This window comes from Sus scrofa, chromosome 13 (genome assembly GCF_054392235.1).
Source record: "Sus scrofa isolate SSC_HxYL_T2T_F1_AM1 chromosome 13, Sscrofa_HxYL_maternal_Yorkshire_Landrace_v2.0, whole genome shotgun sequence".
NCBI lineage: Eukaryota > Metazoa > Chordata > Mammalia > Artiodactyla > Suidae > Sus > Sus scrofa.
In genome coordinates this window covers 27,372,654-27,390,033 of record NC_139395.1, presented here as the reverse complement: position 1 = coordinate 27,390,033, position 17,380 = coordinate 27,372,654, and the positions used below count along the sequence as shown (strand labels likewise).

Below are 17,380 nucleotides of genomic sequence, written 5' to 3'. Positions count from 1 at the left end.
TTACCTGTGAAAGACCAAGGCAGTGGATGTCAGTTTTCATGTTTTGAGTGTAGATGAAACTATGAAAGGAGATGGGCTGGAGGCAGCCAGTAAGCTTGGATGCCTCAATAGGACATTTAAAGTGGGTAGGGCAGGGATGACGAAGGCATGGGGAGCCTGCTGTTTAGAGAGGTGAGCAGGTAATGTGGATATTACCTTTAAACCATCACTCTTACTCAGCAGTGACTGAACTATTTGCTTGATTTTAGAGGAAATGGCCCATCTCATTCTAGGAAAGTGTCTGAAAATTGAGTTAGAAAAGATAATTACATTTAAAAGGACCTTTCATTTCCACCAGGATTCATCATAAAGTTCATTTTAAGTAGCTATATGTATTAATTTAAAAGAGAATATAATTTGCCAAAATTTGGTTAGCATGCAGCCTCAGGGCTATGCTTACTGAGGCACCTGTACTCAGATATCTTTCATCCTTAGAAAAGATGCTATAGGAAAAATCGCTAATAAAATGAAAAAAATATTTTCAATGGGGAAAAATTAGGATTGTAATAACCATTCATGCATAGTACCTGTGACAGTAAGACTTTGTATGTGCTTTCTATGCTGTTTCATTATTTCTGACAGTTCCTTTTACCCCTCTTACATTATAGGTGTATTTAGCCCGAAAGGAAGGATCGTCTTATGCTTACATTTCCTGGAAGTTTGAATGTGGGTCAGTTGGTCTGAAAGTAGATAGCATTTCCATTAGGACAAGTAGTCAGACCTTTGAGACTGGAACAGTACAGTGGAAATTGCGATCTGATACAGCACAAGTGGAACTGACAGGCGGTAAGCATTTGGAGAATTAAATCATGAAGTGTGTTTAAGACTCTGAAAAGTAATTGTACTTGTTTGCGATATAGTCAGAGTTTTCTTACCTAAGAGTTATTCATACTATTGCAGTAAAAATTGTTCAAGTTAAAAACTGTACAAGCTCATTGTAATAGCAGGACTTATGTTTTTTATTGTGAAACAGAAAGGGAAAGAGAAAAATCATTTCTTTTTCAGAGAAAGCATTTCCTCCATAAAGAATATTCTGTATGTATGTATGTATTTTTCTTTTTATGGATGCACCCATGGCATATGTAAGTTCCTGGGCTAAGGATCAAATCCAAGCCACAGCTGTTACCTGTGCCACAACTGCAGCAACACAGGAGCCTTAACTCACTGCACCATAGCAGAAGCTCTAATTTGTATTTATTTTTGAGGGTTGATTTTTACCTGTAAGGCAGGTATATAAAATACATTCCAAAACACTGTCTTTATGTTCTTACCAAAAGCAAAGTGAATTTTTTTTTTCTTCCGACAGATAAAACTCTTCACTCCTATCATGATTTTTCTGGTGCCACTGAAGTTATTTTGGAAGCAGAATTAAGCGGAGGAGATGGTGGTGTTGCTTGGCAACACACCCAGCTGTTTAGACAAAGCTTAAATGACCATGAAGAAAATTGTTTGGAGATAATTATAAAATTCATTGACCTTTGAGGATCTGAACATTATGGAAAAGCTGGCAATAATCAAGAACTTAGCATGTTCTAAAGTAATCTGTTGGTTCTGTGCATGCTTAGTTGGCAGTTTGCTACCCTGTACTAGTGTATTTCCTTGTTGGCTCTCCATCATGTAATGTTCATGAAAATATATCTTTATACTATGGACCATAATGACACCTTGAATTAAAAGCTCCCTTCCATATATGACTATAATTTGGAGTAAAGTCTTACTGCCCCATTATGAGATTTTAATCTAAAAATTGTAAGTATGGTTTTGAAAGTAAAATGAAGGTATTTATGATTAAGGCTATTTGTGATTATGATGAAATCTTAAGCTAATAATAGTAATTTGACAGTTTCTGATCAGATTAATTTCTCCATAAGTGATTGAAATAGATTTCCTAAGTTTTTAAATTTTTAATAAATGTGAAAGTGTGCTCTCTCATAAGTTATAATGCATGAAAATTTTTATGATTGTAAATATGTAGGCATTTAAGAAATAAAATGAATTATTTTGCTTTATATCTTTTTAGTGGTTACTTTGTTTAAATAAAAATCATAAGTATGCTAAACATCAGAATCCACTTGAGATGAATTATGAAAACATTTAGCATAGATTTACAGATAAGTTATAAAACCATAATATGTGGACACTTCAGAAAATGCTTTACTTTGGAGTTTACTTTTGAGTATTTTTATCTACCTCATTGAGTAAAATGTTTATTCTTTTTTAAAAAATGTTTATTCTTGACTTTGAAACTATGTAACTATATTATTCAGAATTTACATAGTGTATCAATAGTTTGTGTGTGTGTTCCCTAGAACCTCTCCAATTAAATTTAGTGAACATTTATTGAGTCTTTGTGTGGAAAAGTGTTGTCATAGCACCCGCAGGGAGGCAGTGATGGAGATGACCGCAGCTCCATCCTCTGCATGCCTTTGTGACATTCTGCAAAGTGAGTTCTCAACTCTTCAGACAAGAAAAGCACATTCTTAGACATTCTCACCCTGTGCAACTCAGTAAAACATTTATATGCATTAATAAATATGTACTAACATTCTGAAACAAAGGTCTTATAGTTTTGTTTCAATTGTAGTCGAACCCTGTTGAGGACCACTTTCTTGCTAAAAAGTTACATTTAAAAGAAAAATAGCTTGCGCATCTAAATTTATCAGTGTCTTGATATTAGAAAGTTTCTGGCACTCTCAAACTCTTAATTACAGCATCATATAGTGGCCAAATACATAAAATTGGAGAGACTTGACTCTTACCTGTCTTAAAGCAACTGGTTTTGGCACGGTGAGTATTTGGATCATCAAGTGGACCAGCATTCTTCATGAGAACACCTGGAGCTCGACAAGCAGTCTTATGATATTTGAAATAAACTGAATATAATTTATCTCTGAAAATGAAACATTCTAATTTTTACTAAGGCTTTAAGTAGAAATGTAATTAAAGTTCAGGTGTCCTTTTTTTTATAGAGTTGAAGTGTTGAAAACTAGTTGCACACTTTTCCTGAAATGTGTTCTGTGAGAGTTTCAACTTCAGTGTGCCTGGCGCATGTTAATTGATACTTTATTTTGCAGGCAAGTTTGGAAATAGTACAGAATTATGAGACAAAGCAATTCTCAATTATATGTACAGCTTAGTGACGATAAACTAGTAAGGCAAAAGTAACTGAGGCAAAGCAGGGCTAACAGTACACAGATCCCCTCAATAAACTGGCCTAATATCAGCTACCCTTTGTATAGCAGTCATCTGGAATTTTTTTTTTCTCCACATCCACAACATGTGAAAGTTCCCAGGCCAGGGATTCAAACCCACACTACTGCAGTGACAATACCAGATCCTTAACTACTAGGCCACAAGGAAGCTCTGATTTTTTTTCTAAAGTCATTTTAAGAGTTATTTATTTATACAGCATTAAACTGTTAGATTACTGTTATGGACTGAATGTTTATGTACCCCCCTCCCCAAATTCATATGTTGAAATCCTAACCCCCAATCTGATGGTACTAGGAGGTGGGGGCCTTTGGGAGATAATTAGGTCATGAGGGTGGAGCCTTCATGCAGGGGATTAATGCACTTAGGAGAGGAGAAGGTGGCTTGCTTCCTCTCACTCACCCCAGCAGTGAGAACAATGGACGAGGCCATCCCTCAACCAGGAAGAGGGGAAGGTCTTAACTAGGAACCCGGCCTGATCTCAGGCTTCCAGCTTCCACAACTGTGAGAAACGTTTGTTGTTCAAGCCCCAGTCTATGTAATTTGTTACTGCAGTCCAAAGTAGGATAATCAAGTAAATGAGCACTGCTCTTTTTGCTGATCTGAAGGGTGAAAAACATCTAATTTTAACTTCCATTTCCTTGGTTACAATTAAGTTCATTAGCCAGTTTTGTTTGTTATTCAAATGTTCTATATATAAAACAGTCATCGCTCACTATCTACAGTGGATTGGTTCCAGGACTCTCCACAGACACTAGAATCCAAGGATGCTCAAGTCCCTTTTAGAAAATGGTGTAGTATTTGCACCAAACCTACACACATCCTCTCATACTAGATCATCTCTAGAACGCTCATCTCTAGAATCATAATCATCTCTAGAACGCTCATGGTACCTGATACAATGTAGATGCTATATGTATAGTTGCTGGCATGAGGCAAATTCAAGCTTTGCTTTTTGGAACTTACAGGAATTTTTTTTTTTCTGAGTATTTTTTACAAAGAAATTTTTTACTTTTATTGAATGAAAGATTTTTTGGCCATATCCACAACATGTGAAAGTTCCTAGGCCTCTCTACAAGTACATAATATTCCTTTCAGTTCAAGGTAGTTCACATTTGGGATGTCTCCAGTCTTATTCAACCAGCAGTTTAAAATCATGTTCACAGATATAGCACAAAATCAGGATTTTAGCTTCTGTATACACAATGACAGCAGTCAGTGGAGACTGCCTAGCAGCTGCACTTTCTTTAAGGCAGGACCTGCATCCCCATTATAAGGGGCACGGTCACCATCAACCCAAACTCTGCCCCAGTTCTGCTGCTGCAGCCTAGCACCAGTCACTGTTTGCAGTAATACTCAAACTACCTTCCTTCTTAGAGAAATATTCTTCTGTTCCCATGTTTACCAAGATTATAAAGTTAGAGCAATGGATTGCATGGCTTTATTTACGAATTAATTTGTTTTTACCTACAGTCACTTTACTCATAGAAGTTATCTGCCTGTATGTGACGGAGTTTGTGACTGCCCTAAAGGAGTGTACTATTTTATTTACATGTTTTAGTCAAGTTTCAACTAATTGCTTTATATTACAAATTACTTAGAGCAAGATAATTTGCTATGTTGAATAGCTTGAGGAGAGGTTCTTTGAATTTTTAGGAACTTAGAATCCATTCGCAAGTTGCTTACGGTGGTAGGGATTATTTCTGTACCAAATACAAAGTGTAGGAGACTTAATTTTTATATTTTTATTTCTATAATCCCCAACTTCTTTGAGTGTTCTGTGAGGCAAAGCTCAGTTCCTGTAGCTGTCTTTGGATCCTTGTCATGAACAGTTTTTTGGAATGCTTTGTAAATATCACTACAGAGTGGCCAGTCCCATCAGAGCACTCTCACTATGGATTAGTAACTGTAGTTTTTTTCCCAGTTATCCCCTCCTGTTATTCGTTAATTTTTATTTTTTAAATTTTTTATTTTTATTATTATTTGCTATTTAGGGCTGCATCTGTTGCACATGGAAGCTCCCAGGCTAGGGGTCCAGCCAGAGCTGCAGCTGCCAGCCTACACCACAGCGACACAGGACCCAAGCCACGTCTGCAAATTATGCCACAGTTTATGGCAACACCAGATCCTTAACCGACTGAGTGAGGCCAGGGACCAAACCCACATCCTCAAGGATACTAGTCAGGTTCATTACTGCTAAGCCACAGTGGGAGCTCCCTACTTGTTAATTAAAATAAATAAATAAATAAAATTTGCGCCCACAACAAACAAAGTTTCTGGGGCCAGAGATCCAACCCATGCCACAGCAGCAACCTGAGCCACTGAAGTGACAACCCCAGGTCCTTAACTGTCTGAGCCACAAGGGAACACCAATATTTCACTAAAGAAAATTTTTTTAAAATACAGGGACGTACAAAGAATGATTTAACAAAAACTGACGTACTCTCCACCCAAAAGTGAAATGTATTGGAGTTTCCGTCGTGGCGCAGTGGTTAACGAATCCGACTAGGAACCATGAGGTTGCGGGTTCGGTCCCTGTCCTTGCTCAGTGGGTTAAGGATCTGGCGTTGCCGTGAGCGGTGGTGTAGGTTGCAGACACGGCTCGGATCTTGCGTTGCTGTGGCTCTGGTGTAGGCCGGTGGCTACAGCTCCAATTCAACCCCTAGCCTGGGAACCTCCATATGCCGCAGGAGGCGCCCAAGAAATGGCAAAAAGACAAAAAAAAAAAAAAAAAAAAAAAGCAAAATGTATTAACATTTTGTTTTATTTGCTTCATCTGCTAAGGAAAATCCAAACGGCACCTATGGAGTTGAAGCCGCTGTGGACCCTCTTCAGACCCCTCCTCCTCCTCCTCCCCCACACGCACCTACAATCAGGAACCTAGAGGTTATTCATTGTATTTTTTTTCCACTTTTACTATGTACATATATCTACTAATATATAATATTGATCATATAGTTTCAAATCTACATAAATAGTATAAATAGTACATACTGTTCAATAATTTCCTTTTTCAGTCATTTTCTGTATCCATGTTGATACATATATATCTTAATTATCTTAATTGCTGTACTCATTCCATCATTTAATGGCATCACAATTTATTTCTCCCTTACCAACCTGATGGATATTTGGCTTGTCCTCAGAGTTTATTACAAGCAGTTATTATTGCAATTATAACAAATGCTATCTGTGTTTCTGTGTGGAAAAGTGCAGTTTCTCTAGGATATATTCCTAGATATAGAGTTACTGACTCACTGGATATGTATATTTTCAAACTTATTGCCAATTTTTCTCCAAGATGTTCAGAGCCAAGTTGGCATTTTACTCCAATTCCTGCTTCTCCATACCCTGGAGTTAAATTTCATAATTTTTGTTGTTAAATTATTGTTAAATTTTATAATTTTTGAAGTATAGATGATTTACAATATTGTGATATTTTCAGGTATACAGCAAAGTGACTCAGTTATACATACACATACACATATATACTTTTTTTAAAAGGCTTTTCTATATAGGTTATTACAAGATAATGAATATAGTTTCCTGTGATGTATAGCAGGTCCTTTTTGGTTATCTGTTTTATTTGTAGTAGTGTGTATATGTTAGTTCCAAATTCCTAATTTATCCCTCGCCCCACCTTTCCCCTTGGGTTACCATAAGTTTGTTACCTATGTCTGTGAGTCTCTTTAATTTGAAACTTTTTTTAGATTCCACATATAAATGATATCATGATGTTTGTCTTCCTGTGACTTCACATAGTGTGATAATCTGTAGTTACACCCATATTGCTGCAAATAGCATTATTTCATTCTTTTTTAGAGCTGAGTAATGTTTACAACATCTTTATCTTTTCATCCATCAATGGATATTTAGATTGCTTCCATGTCTTGGCTATTGTAAATAGTGCTGCAATGAACATTGGGGTGCATGTATCTTTTCAAATTATGTTTTTCTCTGGATTTATGCCCAGGAGTGGGATTGCTGGATCATATGGCAGATCCATATTTAGTTTTCTTAAGGAACCTGGATACTCTTCCATAATGGCTGCACCAACTTACATTCCCATTGACTAAACTTTGCCATTATGATATGTGTGAAATGGTATTTTGTTGCTTTACTTTGCGTTTTTCTGATGATGGGTGAGTTAGCATATCCTTTTACATTTATTGGTCATTTGGCTGCCCTGCTCTGTGATTGCCTGTTTGGATATTTTGCCTGATCTATGTTTTTATCCACTTGTGATCCATCTTTGTTAAGTATGTGGACAATCCTTTGTCAAACAAAAAAGCATAACACCACAAAAAGTCATCATCTCTATAAGGCCTATTTAGGAAAATAACAACCTTTGACTTACACCTTTTGATGAGCCCCAAAACCAGTCTTACTAGGAGAGGGGCTTTATAGGAAGAACAGGGACAAATCTCTATCTGGTGGCAGTAGAGAATGGTGTGTTGAATTCCTGGTGTTCTTGAAATATAACACTGAATGAAATTCCATGTATGATGGCAGTATGCTTATAATTTGGAGAACATTTAGGCTTAGAGAAAAATAAATGCTTGAAAATGAAGGCATTCTCATCCTAAATTTTTTGGTGAAAAGAAAAACTGTCATCTGAAATGTTATCTCTTGCAGATGTAAATGACTAAAAGCAGCAAAGAAGGCCTTTGATCTTCACTTAATAAATATGAAACCATCAAAGCTCTTGTAGTTGTAAACTTAAATTTGAAAGAGATTAAATGCTAAGGGAGAAGGATGGCAGGAAAACTTTGTAAAATGAATCATGAAGTAGTTGAATTTCAGAAAATTCATGGCTGAAAAAGAGAGCATTGTGATGTTGGCTGGAGTCAAATCACCTCATTGGATAAGAAGAGTTAGTACCAAATGTTCATGCTATTGTGTCGCACATCTTTGCCACCAAGGAAAAATAAGGTATTTTTCTTAATAAAATACTATTACCCTATAAACATCAGGTGGTGGAGGAGTTGCCCAAAAGGCACAGTGCAAACCTAAGTACCATTTTTTCTTGTTCAGATGTATGGGAATAGGCCTCTACCCAGAGGTTCCTGTGCTGTCCCACTCGCCAGCCAGAGGCAGGTGGCCCTCCTCCCTTATATCCACTCTGTGTAGAATACTCCCAGCCCCATGTGCCCAGGGAGCTGCAGGAATGCCTTGTTACCAAATAGGTATACATGTTAAATAATCACTGCTTTAAAGACGTGTTTTCAGTAGGACAATGGTAATAGCCTACATTTGAGTTCTCGGACTCTCCATATCATAATTCATAAATCGTGATATTTGGGAGAGACTTTTCATTTGGCTTTGTGAATACAATTTAATTATTTTTCTTAGTTTGAATGTGTTTAAGGCCCATTTTCTGAAAAATAAAGTATAATTTTGATTTCACTCACTGCAGAAGGAATTGCCCACAGATTAAATTATACTATTTATGAAATAATTCCTACTTTAAACTATTAGTGAGTGTATCACAATGGGAATATATAAATAGAAAAAAGAAAGACGTCACAAGCTGTGTATTGGATATTTCTGCGATTTCTCTCGTGTACTTGGAGAGACTCACAAAGAGCATAGGATGTTTTGGGCAGTGTTTCCCAGAGTAAGGACTGTATTACACTTTCTGAGGGTCTTGCTTAAAATGCAGGTCTCCAGGCCTCTTGTAGGAGATTTTAAGTCAAAATCCTGGGGTTGAGGCCATGTAGGTTATTCCAAAGTATTGAGTATATTTCCTTGTGCTATACAGTAGGTCCTTGTTAGTCATCTATTTTTTTTTAAGATTTTTATTTTTTCTATTATAGTTGATTTATAATCTTCTGTCAATTTCTGCTGTATAGAGAAGTGACCCAGTCATACATATATAGATATAAATATAGATATAGATATATACATTCTTTTTCTCACATTATCCTCTATCATGTGCCATCACAAATGACTAGATATAGTTCCATGTGCTATACAATAGGATCTCAATGCTTATCCATTCCAAATGCAATAGTTTGCATCTACTAACCCCAGCCCATCCCACTCCCTCCCCCTCCCCCTTGGCAACCACAACTCTGTTCTCCATATCCATGAGTTTGTTTCTTTTCTGTAGAGAGGTTCATTTGTGCTATATATTGGGTTCCAGATATAAGTAATATCATATGGTATTTGTCTTTCTCTTGCTGACTTACTTCACTTAGTATGAGTCTCTAGTTCCATCCATGTTGCTGCAAATGGCATTATTTTGTTCTTCTTATGACTGAGTGGTATTCCATTGTGTATATATATCACATCTTCTTAATCCATTCATCTGTCAGTGGACATTTAGGTTATTTGTATGTCCTGGCTATTGTGAATAGTGCTGCACTGAACATGGGGGTGCATGTATTTTTTGAATGAAAGTTTTGTCCAGATATATGCCCAGGAGTGGGATTGCTGGGTCATGTGGTAGCTTTATATTTCGTTTTCTGAGGTACCTCCATACTGTTTTCCATAGTGGTTGTGCCAATTTACATTCCCACCAACAGTGAAGAAGGGTACCCTTTTCTCCATACACTCTCCAGCGTTTGTTACTTGTTGACTTATAAGTGATGGCCATTCCTGAGTGGTGTGGGGTGGTACATCATTGTAGTTTTGATTTGCATTTCTCTAATAATTACTAATGTTGATCATTTTTTCATGTGCCTGTAGGCCATCTGTATATCTTCTTTAGAAAAAAGTCTATTCAGGTCTTTTGCCCATTTTTTGATTGGGTTGTTGATTTTTTTGGTTTTTGGTTTTTGGGGTTTTTTTGGCTGTTGAGTTGTATAAATTGTTTGTATATTTTAGAGATTAAGCCCTTGTCAGTTGCATTGTTTGAAAGGATTTTCTCCCATTCCATAGGTTGTCTTTTTTTTTTTATGGTTTTCTTTGCTATGCAAAAGCTTGTCAGTTTGATTAGGTCCTATTAGTTTATTTTTGTTTCAATTTCTGTTGCCTTGGGAGACTATCTATTTTTATATATAGTAATGTGTATATGTTACTCCCATCCTCCTAATTTATCCCTCCCCTCAACAGTTTCCCCTTTGATAACCAAGTTTGATATTAAAATCTGTGAGTTTGTTTCTGTTTTATAAATAAATTCTTTTATATCATTTTTACTATATTACACATACAAGTGAATATGTCTATATAAATATGGACCCAAATTTTAAAGTTTATCTTTTTTTTCTAAAGTAGAATTTCATTACACATCATGTTTCATAATTTGTTTGTGAATCATAATATGTTTTCCACTTTTATGATGGCATAGTAATACAAATGCATTGTAATTTGAAGCAACTAATATCTTGTTGGATTTTTTAATGATTTGCTTAGTTTGGTTTTTATTCTTGCCAAATTTTTTAAGAGAAAGAGGTACATGAAAAAATATCTCTTAGCAAATATCCCCCCTCCAAAAAAAATCAAAATACCAGCAACATGTCCTGAGGTGATACCTATCCGTCTAGTTTCCCATACTTTTAGAAACATCTTCAAGATGTAACCAATTCACTAGATACTCATGTTGCAACAGAAGAAAGGGTGGGGGGAAAAATGTAATTGTAATGTATACATGTAAGGATAACCTGACCCCCTTGCTATACAGTGGGAAAATAAAAAAATATATATGTTAAAAAAAAAAAAAAGATGTAACCAATTCATTGCAACCACTACAAACACTTCATTCCTCCTGACTGAACAGCTCCCATATACTGAGCACTCTAATGGAAACTGAGGGTACCAGGAGCCTTCGGCTCCTCAGCACAGGACTAATACCGTTAGGGGAGAAAATATTTAAGCAGAAATTTTAAAAAGACATTTTAAAGAGTTCTCACTGTGGTGCAGTGGCTTAAGAATCTGATTGTAGCAGCTTGAGTCCCTGGGAGGCATGGGTTCCATTCCCAGCCAGGTGCAGTGGGTTGAAGTATCCTGGGTTGCCACAGCTGTGGCTTAGATTCAGTCCCTTGCCCAGAAACTTCCATATGTCACGGATGCAACGATAAAAAAAAATAAGATTAAATAAAAAGACATTTTTTATTTACTCTAATATAAATTAAATCAGCCAGATTTTGGAGTTCCTGGTGGCTCAGCAGGTTAAGGATCCAGCACTGTCACTGCTGTGGCTCAGGTTCAGTCTCTGACCTGAAAAATTCTGCATGCCACAGGCACAGCTCCCCCCCCCCCGCCCCCAAAAAAAAATCAGCCAGATTTTTTGGTACAGATGTAATTGGTAATGAGATATTTTTTAAAATCTGAGCCTCAAATTTACTGACTAGTCTCAAAATATAGAACATCAAACATACCATATTCTAGACTTCTTGTTTCCTACTTACTTATGTATATAGAACAAAACACAATTTCATTGCTTATCCTCATGTAACAGATGAACATTATAAGAATTGGAAAGAACTTCTGTTATGTGTGGCAGATATGTTTGGCATTGTAGGATGACAGTAATTTTGAAGAGGAAGTCAGATTAACAGAGAGCCTGATGGCTGAGTATAGGCCTGGTGGTCCTGGAGCTTTGGCCTGTGTACAACAGAGCATAGAGGTGGAGGCTCTTATTCTTAGAGTTCAGAGATCCACATGGAGCCATGAGCCATTTTAAAGGGAATGACATGCTGTAATTAACTCACTGTTATGCAGCACAGGTGTAGACCCCAACTTCCCGACAAGCTGCCAGTATGTGTGACGTTTGAACCTCTTGACTGTAAATTGATAAGATGCAGACAAAGTTCATTGTGGAAGAAAATAAGGTTTCAAAGATCAGTTAAATCTCAGCCTTCTGTAAGAGATGCTGTACCAGATCACTATCAATTAAGAGAAGGTAAATGCATAAAAAATATAAGCAATAGATTGTTTCTTTCAAAAGTAATCACTGCATAAATTATGGTAGGCACCTTTGGGAAGGAATTACATGTACTTTGGATTTCATAGTTAATTAAATCAATTCGGTAATCATTTGGATGAGCCAACATCATCTTAAACTATATTCTATCCCATCTACAAATCCACCTCCTTATCTCCAAATGTTTTCCTTTCTCACCTTTCCTATTTCTATCAATAATACCAATTTATTATGAAATTTTGAGTCCCTCATGGTGTTTTTTGCTTTTTAGGGCCACACTCTGCAGCATAACCTAAGGGGGTCAAAATGGGAGCTACAGCTGCTGGCCTAGGCCACAGCCACAGTAATGTGGGATCTGAGCTGCATCTGCAACCTACACCACAGCTCACGGCAACACCAGATCTCTGACCCATAGATCGAGGCCAGGGATCAAACCCGTGTCCTCATGGATCCTAGCGGGGTTCATTACTGTTGAGCCATGACAGGAACTCCTAGTCCTTTTTGTTGGTTATTCCTTTAAAACATTTCTCTCTTGCACATATTCCTTTCCAATCCCACAACAGGACCCACGCCCTCATCCCTTCCTAATTGGTTCCTGTGCCTCTGGTCTCTGCTTTTTCCAAGATATTCCATATATCACTGCTAATGTGATAGTGATATTTCTAAAACATTCATTTCAGAGTTCCCATCCTGGCGCAGTGCTTAACAAATCCGACTAGGAACCATGAGGTTGCGGGTTCGATCCCAGGCCTTGCTCAGTGGGTTAAGGATCTGGCATTGCCGTGAGCGGTGGTGTAGGTCGCAGATGTGCCTTGGATCCTGTGTTGCTGTGGCTCTGGCGTAGGGCGGTGGCGGCAGCTCCAATTGGACTCCTAGCCTGGGAACCTCCATATGCTGCGGGAGGCGCCCTACCAAAGGCAAAAAGACAAAAAGACAAAAACAAACAAACAAACATTCATTTCATCAGATCAATACCCAGTTCCAACTTGCCCCTGATTCCCTACACATTTAATTCCTGGCTCATGGTAAGTTTTTAAGAAGTTTTGAATGCCTGATAAAGAAACTATGTGATTGGCTTCCAAAATGTGAGTTACTCTTGAATTCATAACTAAGGAACTATACTTTTAAGTTATTTTCTTTTTAATTTTTTTCTTTTCCTTTATTTATTTATTTACTTTTTGGCTGTGGGTGTGCTGTAGGTTGATGTGGGGTCTCAGTTCCACAGCAGTGAAAACACAAATTCTAAACACTAGGAAATCTGGGAACTCCTAGGTTATTTTCATTTACAATGATTAAATGTACTGTGGCATTGTAAAATGATTTTTGAAAGTGAAATAAACTAAGGAGATGAAAGCTTTAAGGACACTTCTATCTGTGAAATAATTTGGAATCAAGATCTAACACGCACATCCCTAACATTTGAATATTTCACAGTGTGTGTCTTCAGGTGAAGACACTGATTTTCATAATCCTCACTTGCAAATCAGCCTCATTATTTTGTATGTCCTGTGAATGCTCAGCTCTTCCTCTTTTTATTTTTAGACTCAGCCAACCTGCCAATCATCTGTCTGCGAGCTGCTCCTGAGCCAGCCCACCACTAAACAAGATGGTAACATTCTGGGTTTTGGCTGATGCATAAATGTTTGTAAATCGTTGAACTCATTGAGCACGGAGTGTTATTTTATGCTGAGTAGAAGTTTTACATGAAATGTTAACTATTTGCATTTGGAGTGGAAGTGATTTCTCCTCTTCTCCACTCCCCACCCCCACCCCATTTAGGATTTGCAAGAACTTTAATCATATAGCCCATCTCAAAATGATCTATAGAGTCAAAATTCACAAATGGAGCAAAACCAATGAGCCAAAACCAATCCTGCCAAATTCCTAGCAGGATTCTGGTGCATTATCTCCCTTCCATTACCCCTATTCTTTTTTTTTTTTTTTTTTTTTTTTTTTTTTCCGGCTGCACCTGCAGCATAGGGAAGTACAAAGCCCAGGGATTGAATCTGAGCCATAGTTGCAGCCACACCAGATCCCTAACCTACTGCACCTCAGCAGGAACTCCCTGTTACCCCAATTCTTTATCAGAGCTATGTTTTAGAGCCTTAAATATTAGCTGATGGGAGAGTTTGCTTTTTTTCTCTCAGTTTAATTTTCATAATTACTCCTGAAAGATGTACTCTTGATGATCAATGACTGAAAATGAGGGAAATGAAGTAGATTAGCTCCGTCTACCCTGGCTGATAGAAGATGATTCTGAATAATTCACTCCTGAATGTTGACTGCATACTTCTTTGGGTCATAGTTGGAAGGTCTTTCAGCTCCTCTGATGGCACACTCTCCACCTTCTAATTGTAGGCTGAGTGTCAAGTTGCTTGTATTCCAAACAGACTGGGAAGAAATGTGGGAAGTTAGCTTGTGTTTCAAAGTTATTTAAAACTTGTGTAACTTTTTAAGCTGTGGTAGGCTATCCTTGCCAATAAGCTAAATTTAACATTTCTCTCAGTGTGCTGGAATGATGTTGCTACTATAAATTGCTGTTGTGTAGTTTGGAACTTTAGAGAGTAATTATATGTTCAAAGGGCTTCAAGCCAACTTCTATTGCATGTTTCTTGACGATCTTGCCTGCAGCCAGTGTGATAATTCCAAAAGTCATTTATTCTTAAGTACAAGACAACACCTATAGTAGAATCTCAAAAGACCCAACAGCTGCCACAAAACAAGTTATTCCCTGTGGAAGTGGAAATATATGATGTAAAGAAGAAAAATGCAGGGACTTCTTTGTATGCCTGATATTGGGCATTATTTTTTTTTTTTTAATCTTTTAAGGGTTATTTTTTTCACAGGGAGCATTGTTTACTTCAAAGGGCTTTTTTAACATTCATTTTAGTATTATCAAGGCTGTTTTGTTATTTGAATTAGTAACTGTCAAAAGAGAATATGTTGTTGATTTGATTCAGTTTTTCAAACAATGAAGAGCCTTAAGTGTGGTCACATATCTGCATATGTTGGAGATATTTTTAGAAAAAATACACATTACAAGGTCTTTTTTCTTCTTTTTTAAATAAATCAATGTTTTTGATATTCATAAATACAGATTTTTGTTGACTGATGTCTCGTGTTCCACAGTCTGTTTTGAAGTCCGTTGGTTGTCGTAATGGAAAAACCAAGGACTTTTTAATAAGCCAGACCTGGTTAAAACTTGGTTCTATTATTGCTTGGTTCGATAAATTCCTTTAACCTTTCACAGCCCCTTTTAAGCATGTGTGAGAAAGGAGTAATATCTTCCCTACTGAGCTGTTACAAAGCTTAAAGGGAATATATATAAAATGCAAAGCATAGCATATGAGACATAGTAAATAGTCAATTAATTACAGTAATAGACTGGTAGTAAGAGATGTAGCTGCAGCTGTTGTCAGAACTTAGAATTAATTACAGGAATGTAGGTTACTACACTATGCATTAAAATGAGTTTTGGGAGTTCCTCCCTGGCCTAGCTGGTTAAGGATGTTACATTGTCACTGCTGTGGCACAGGTTACATCCCTGGCCTGGGAACTTTTGCATGCCATGGATATAGCCAAAAATAAATAAATAAAATGAATTTTTTGGTGAAGCGGCCTGGAAATCCCATCACATTTAAAACCAAAATGAACAAGATTTTCTTCTTAAAGTTCAGGGGTTGCCTATTTGGGCAGGGGGTTAGGGATCCAGCCTTGTCACTGCTGTGGTGCAGGTTCAATCCCCGGCCTAGAAGCTTTTGCATGCCACAGGCTTGGCCAAAAACAATAATAATAAGGTTCACTTCCAAAAAAATGAAGATACTTTAGACCAACTTTTAAAAATTTTATAATGAAACTAAATTTAGCCTTTGGGAAAGAATACATATTTTTACAAGCTAATGAATCTCGTTGATTAGAAGAAAGCGCTGAATATATTGGCAGTGTTTTTGACCAGAGAGTTTGATATCTGTCAGTGCTTGAGAAGAAGCAAAACAGAGACAAGTCTTCCTCTTTATCTCTTTACATGCCCAGAACTTCAGAGTTCATAAATGTTTGTGGCAGTTACCTCAAGAGTTGACCCAACTTTACAGATGAAGAAACTGAGGGTCAAGCAGAATCACTCGCCTGAAGTCACATAATAGGTTAACAGCAAAATGGGAAGTAGCATCAGTTTGTTAAGTTTATGGAAACATTTGCAGAGTGTGTGCCAGTACTGGGCATATCGAAATAAACACACCTCCCTCCTGCCCCCAGCACCACACACAATCTAAGCCTTCCTCTCTAGGATTTTAACTTTTCTCTCTGTTTGGACCAAGTTTCCCTCCCTATCTTCGTCCATTCACTGCTATAGCAAAATATGGTAACACAGACGGCTTATAAACAACAGGCATGTATTGCTTCCAGCCCTGGAGGCTGGAAGTCAGGGCCCTTGGGCCAGGTGAGGGCCCTCTCCTGGGCTGCATACTTCTTTAGAAGCCTTATCCAGAAGGGAGCTCTCTGGAGCATGCATCCTATCCACAAGGGCTCCACCCTCGTGATTTAAGCACCTCCCAAAGGCCCCACCTACTAAGACCATCACATCAGACATTAGGATTTCAACAAGTTAATTGGGGGGGGGCGTTGTATGGGCACAAATATTCAAACCCTAGCACTCCCTCTACCAGCACTCACGTTTCCTGGGAGGTCTGAGGACCAGAGAGATTTCTTGATACAACTAGGCAGAGTGGTGCTGGGAATTCTAGAAAGTCTGCCTCACTCAGATTTGGGTATTTGTGTTACTACCTACATGATAGTTGAGCACTGACAAACTTAGGTTGGGTACCTCTGAAAAGACTGGAGGTTAAGGAGTTCCTGTTTGGCTCAGCAGAAGCGAATCCGACTAGGATCCATGAAGATGCAGTTTTGATCCCTGGCCTTGCTGCTTGGGTTAAGGATCCCGCATTGCCATGAGCTGTGGTGCAGTTTGCAGATGAGGCTTGGATCTGGTGTGGCTGTGGCTGTGGTGTAGGTTCCGATTTGGCTGTTAGCCTGGGAACTTGCACATGCCATGGGTGTGGCCCTAAAAAAGACAACAGCAAAAATCACCAGAAGTTAAAAAGTCTTATTTTCTACAATTCAGTAACATTCTATGATTATTGTTGTCTTTAAAGAGACTTTTTTAAGTGTTTCAAACTTAAAAATATGTATATATTTCATCCCAGTTTTGGAGACCAGTAGCACAAGGCCAAAACAGCAAACACAGGCAAGTATTAGGATAGACGTTTA

General features: G+C 37.7%; 1 protein-coding gene across 11 annotated transcripts in view; it reads left to right on the top strand.

Annotated features, from left to right (window-relative positions):
* The window catches only part of NGLY1 (N-glycanase 1), a 69,017-nt gene extending 66,969 nt beyond the window's left edge, over positions 1-2,048 (top strand). For all 11 annotated transcript variants that reach the window (XR_014822520.1, XM_084987254.1, XM_084987253.1 and 8 more), the window contains 2 exons: positions 648-825; positions 1,346-2,048. Coding sequence is in view for 10 of the 11 variants with exons in the window: in XM_084987254.1 (XP_084843380.1) it covers positions 648-825; positions 1,346-1,521 (354 nt within the window). In the remaining variant the exon portion in view is untranslated. The remainder of the gene's footprint in view (positions 1-647; positions 826-1,345) is intronic.
* Positions 2,049-17,380: the final 15,332 nt, after the last annotated feature.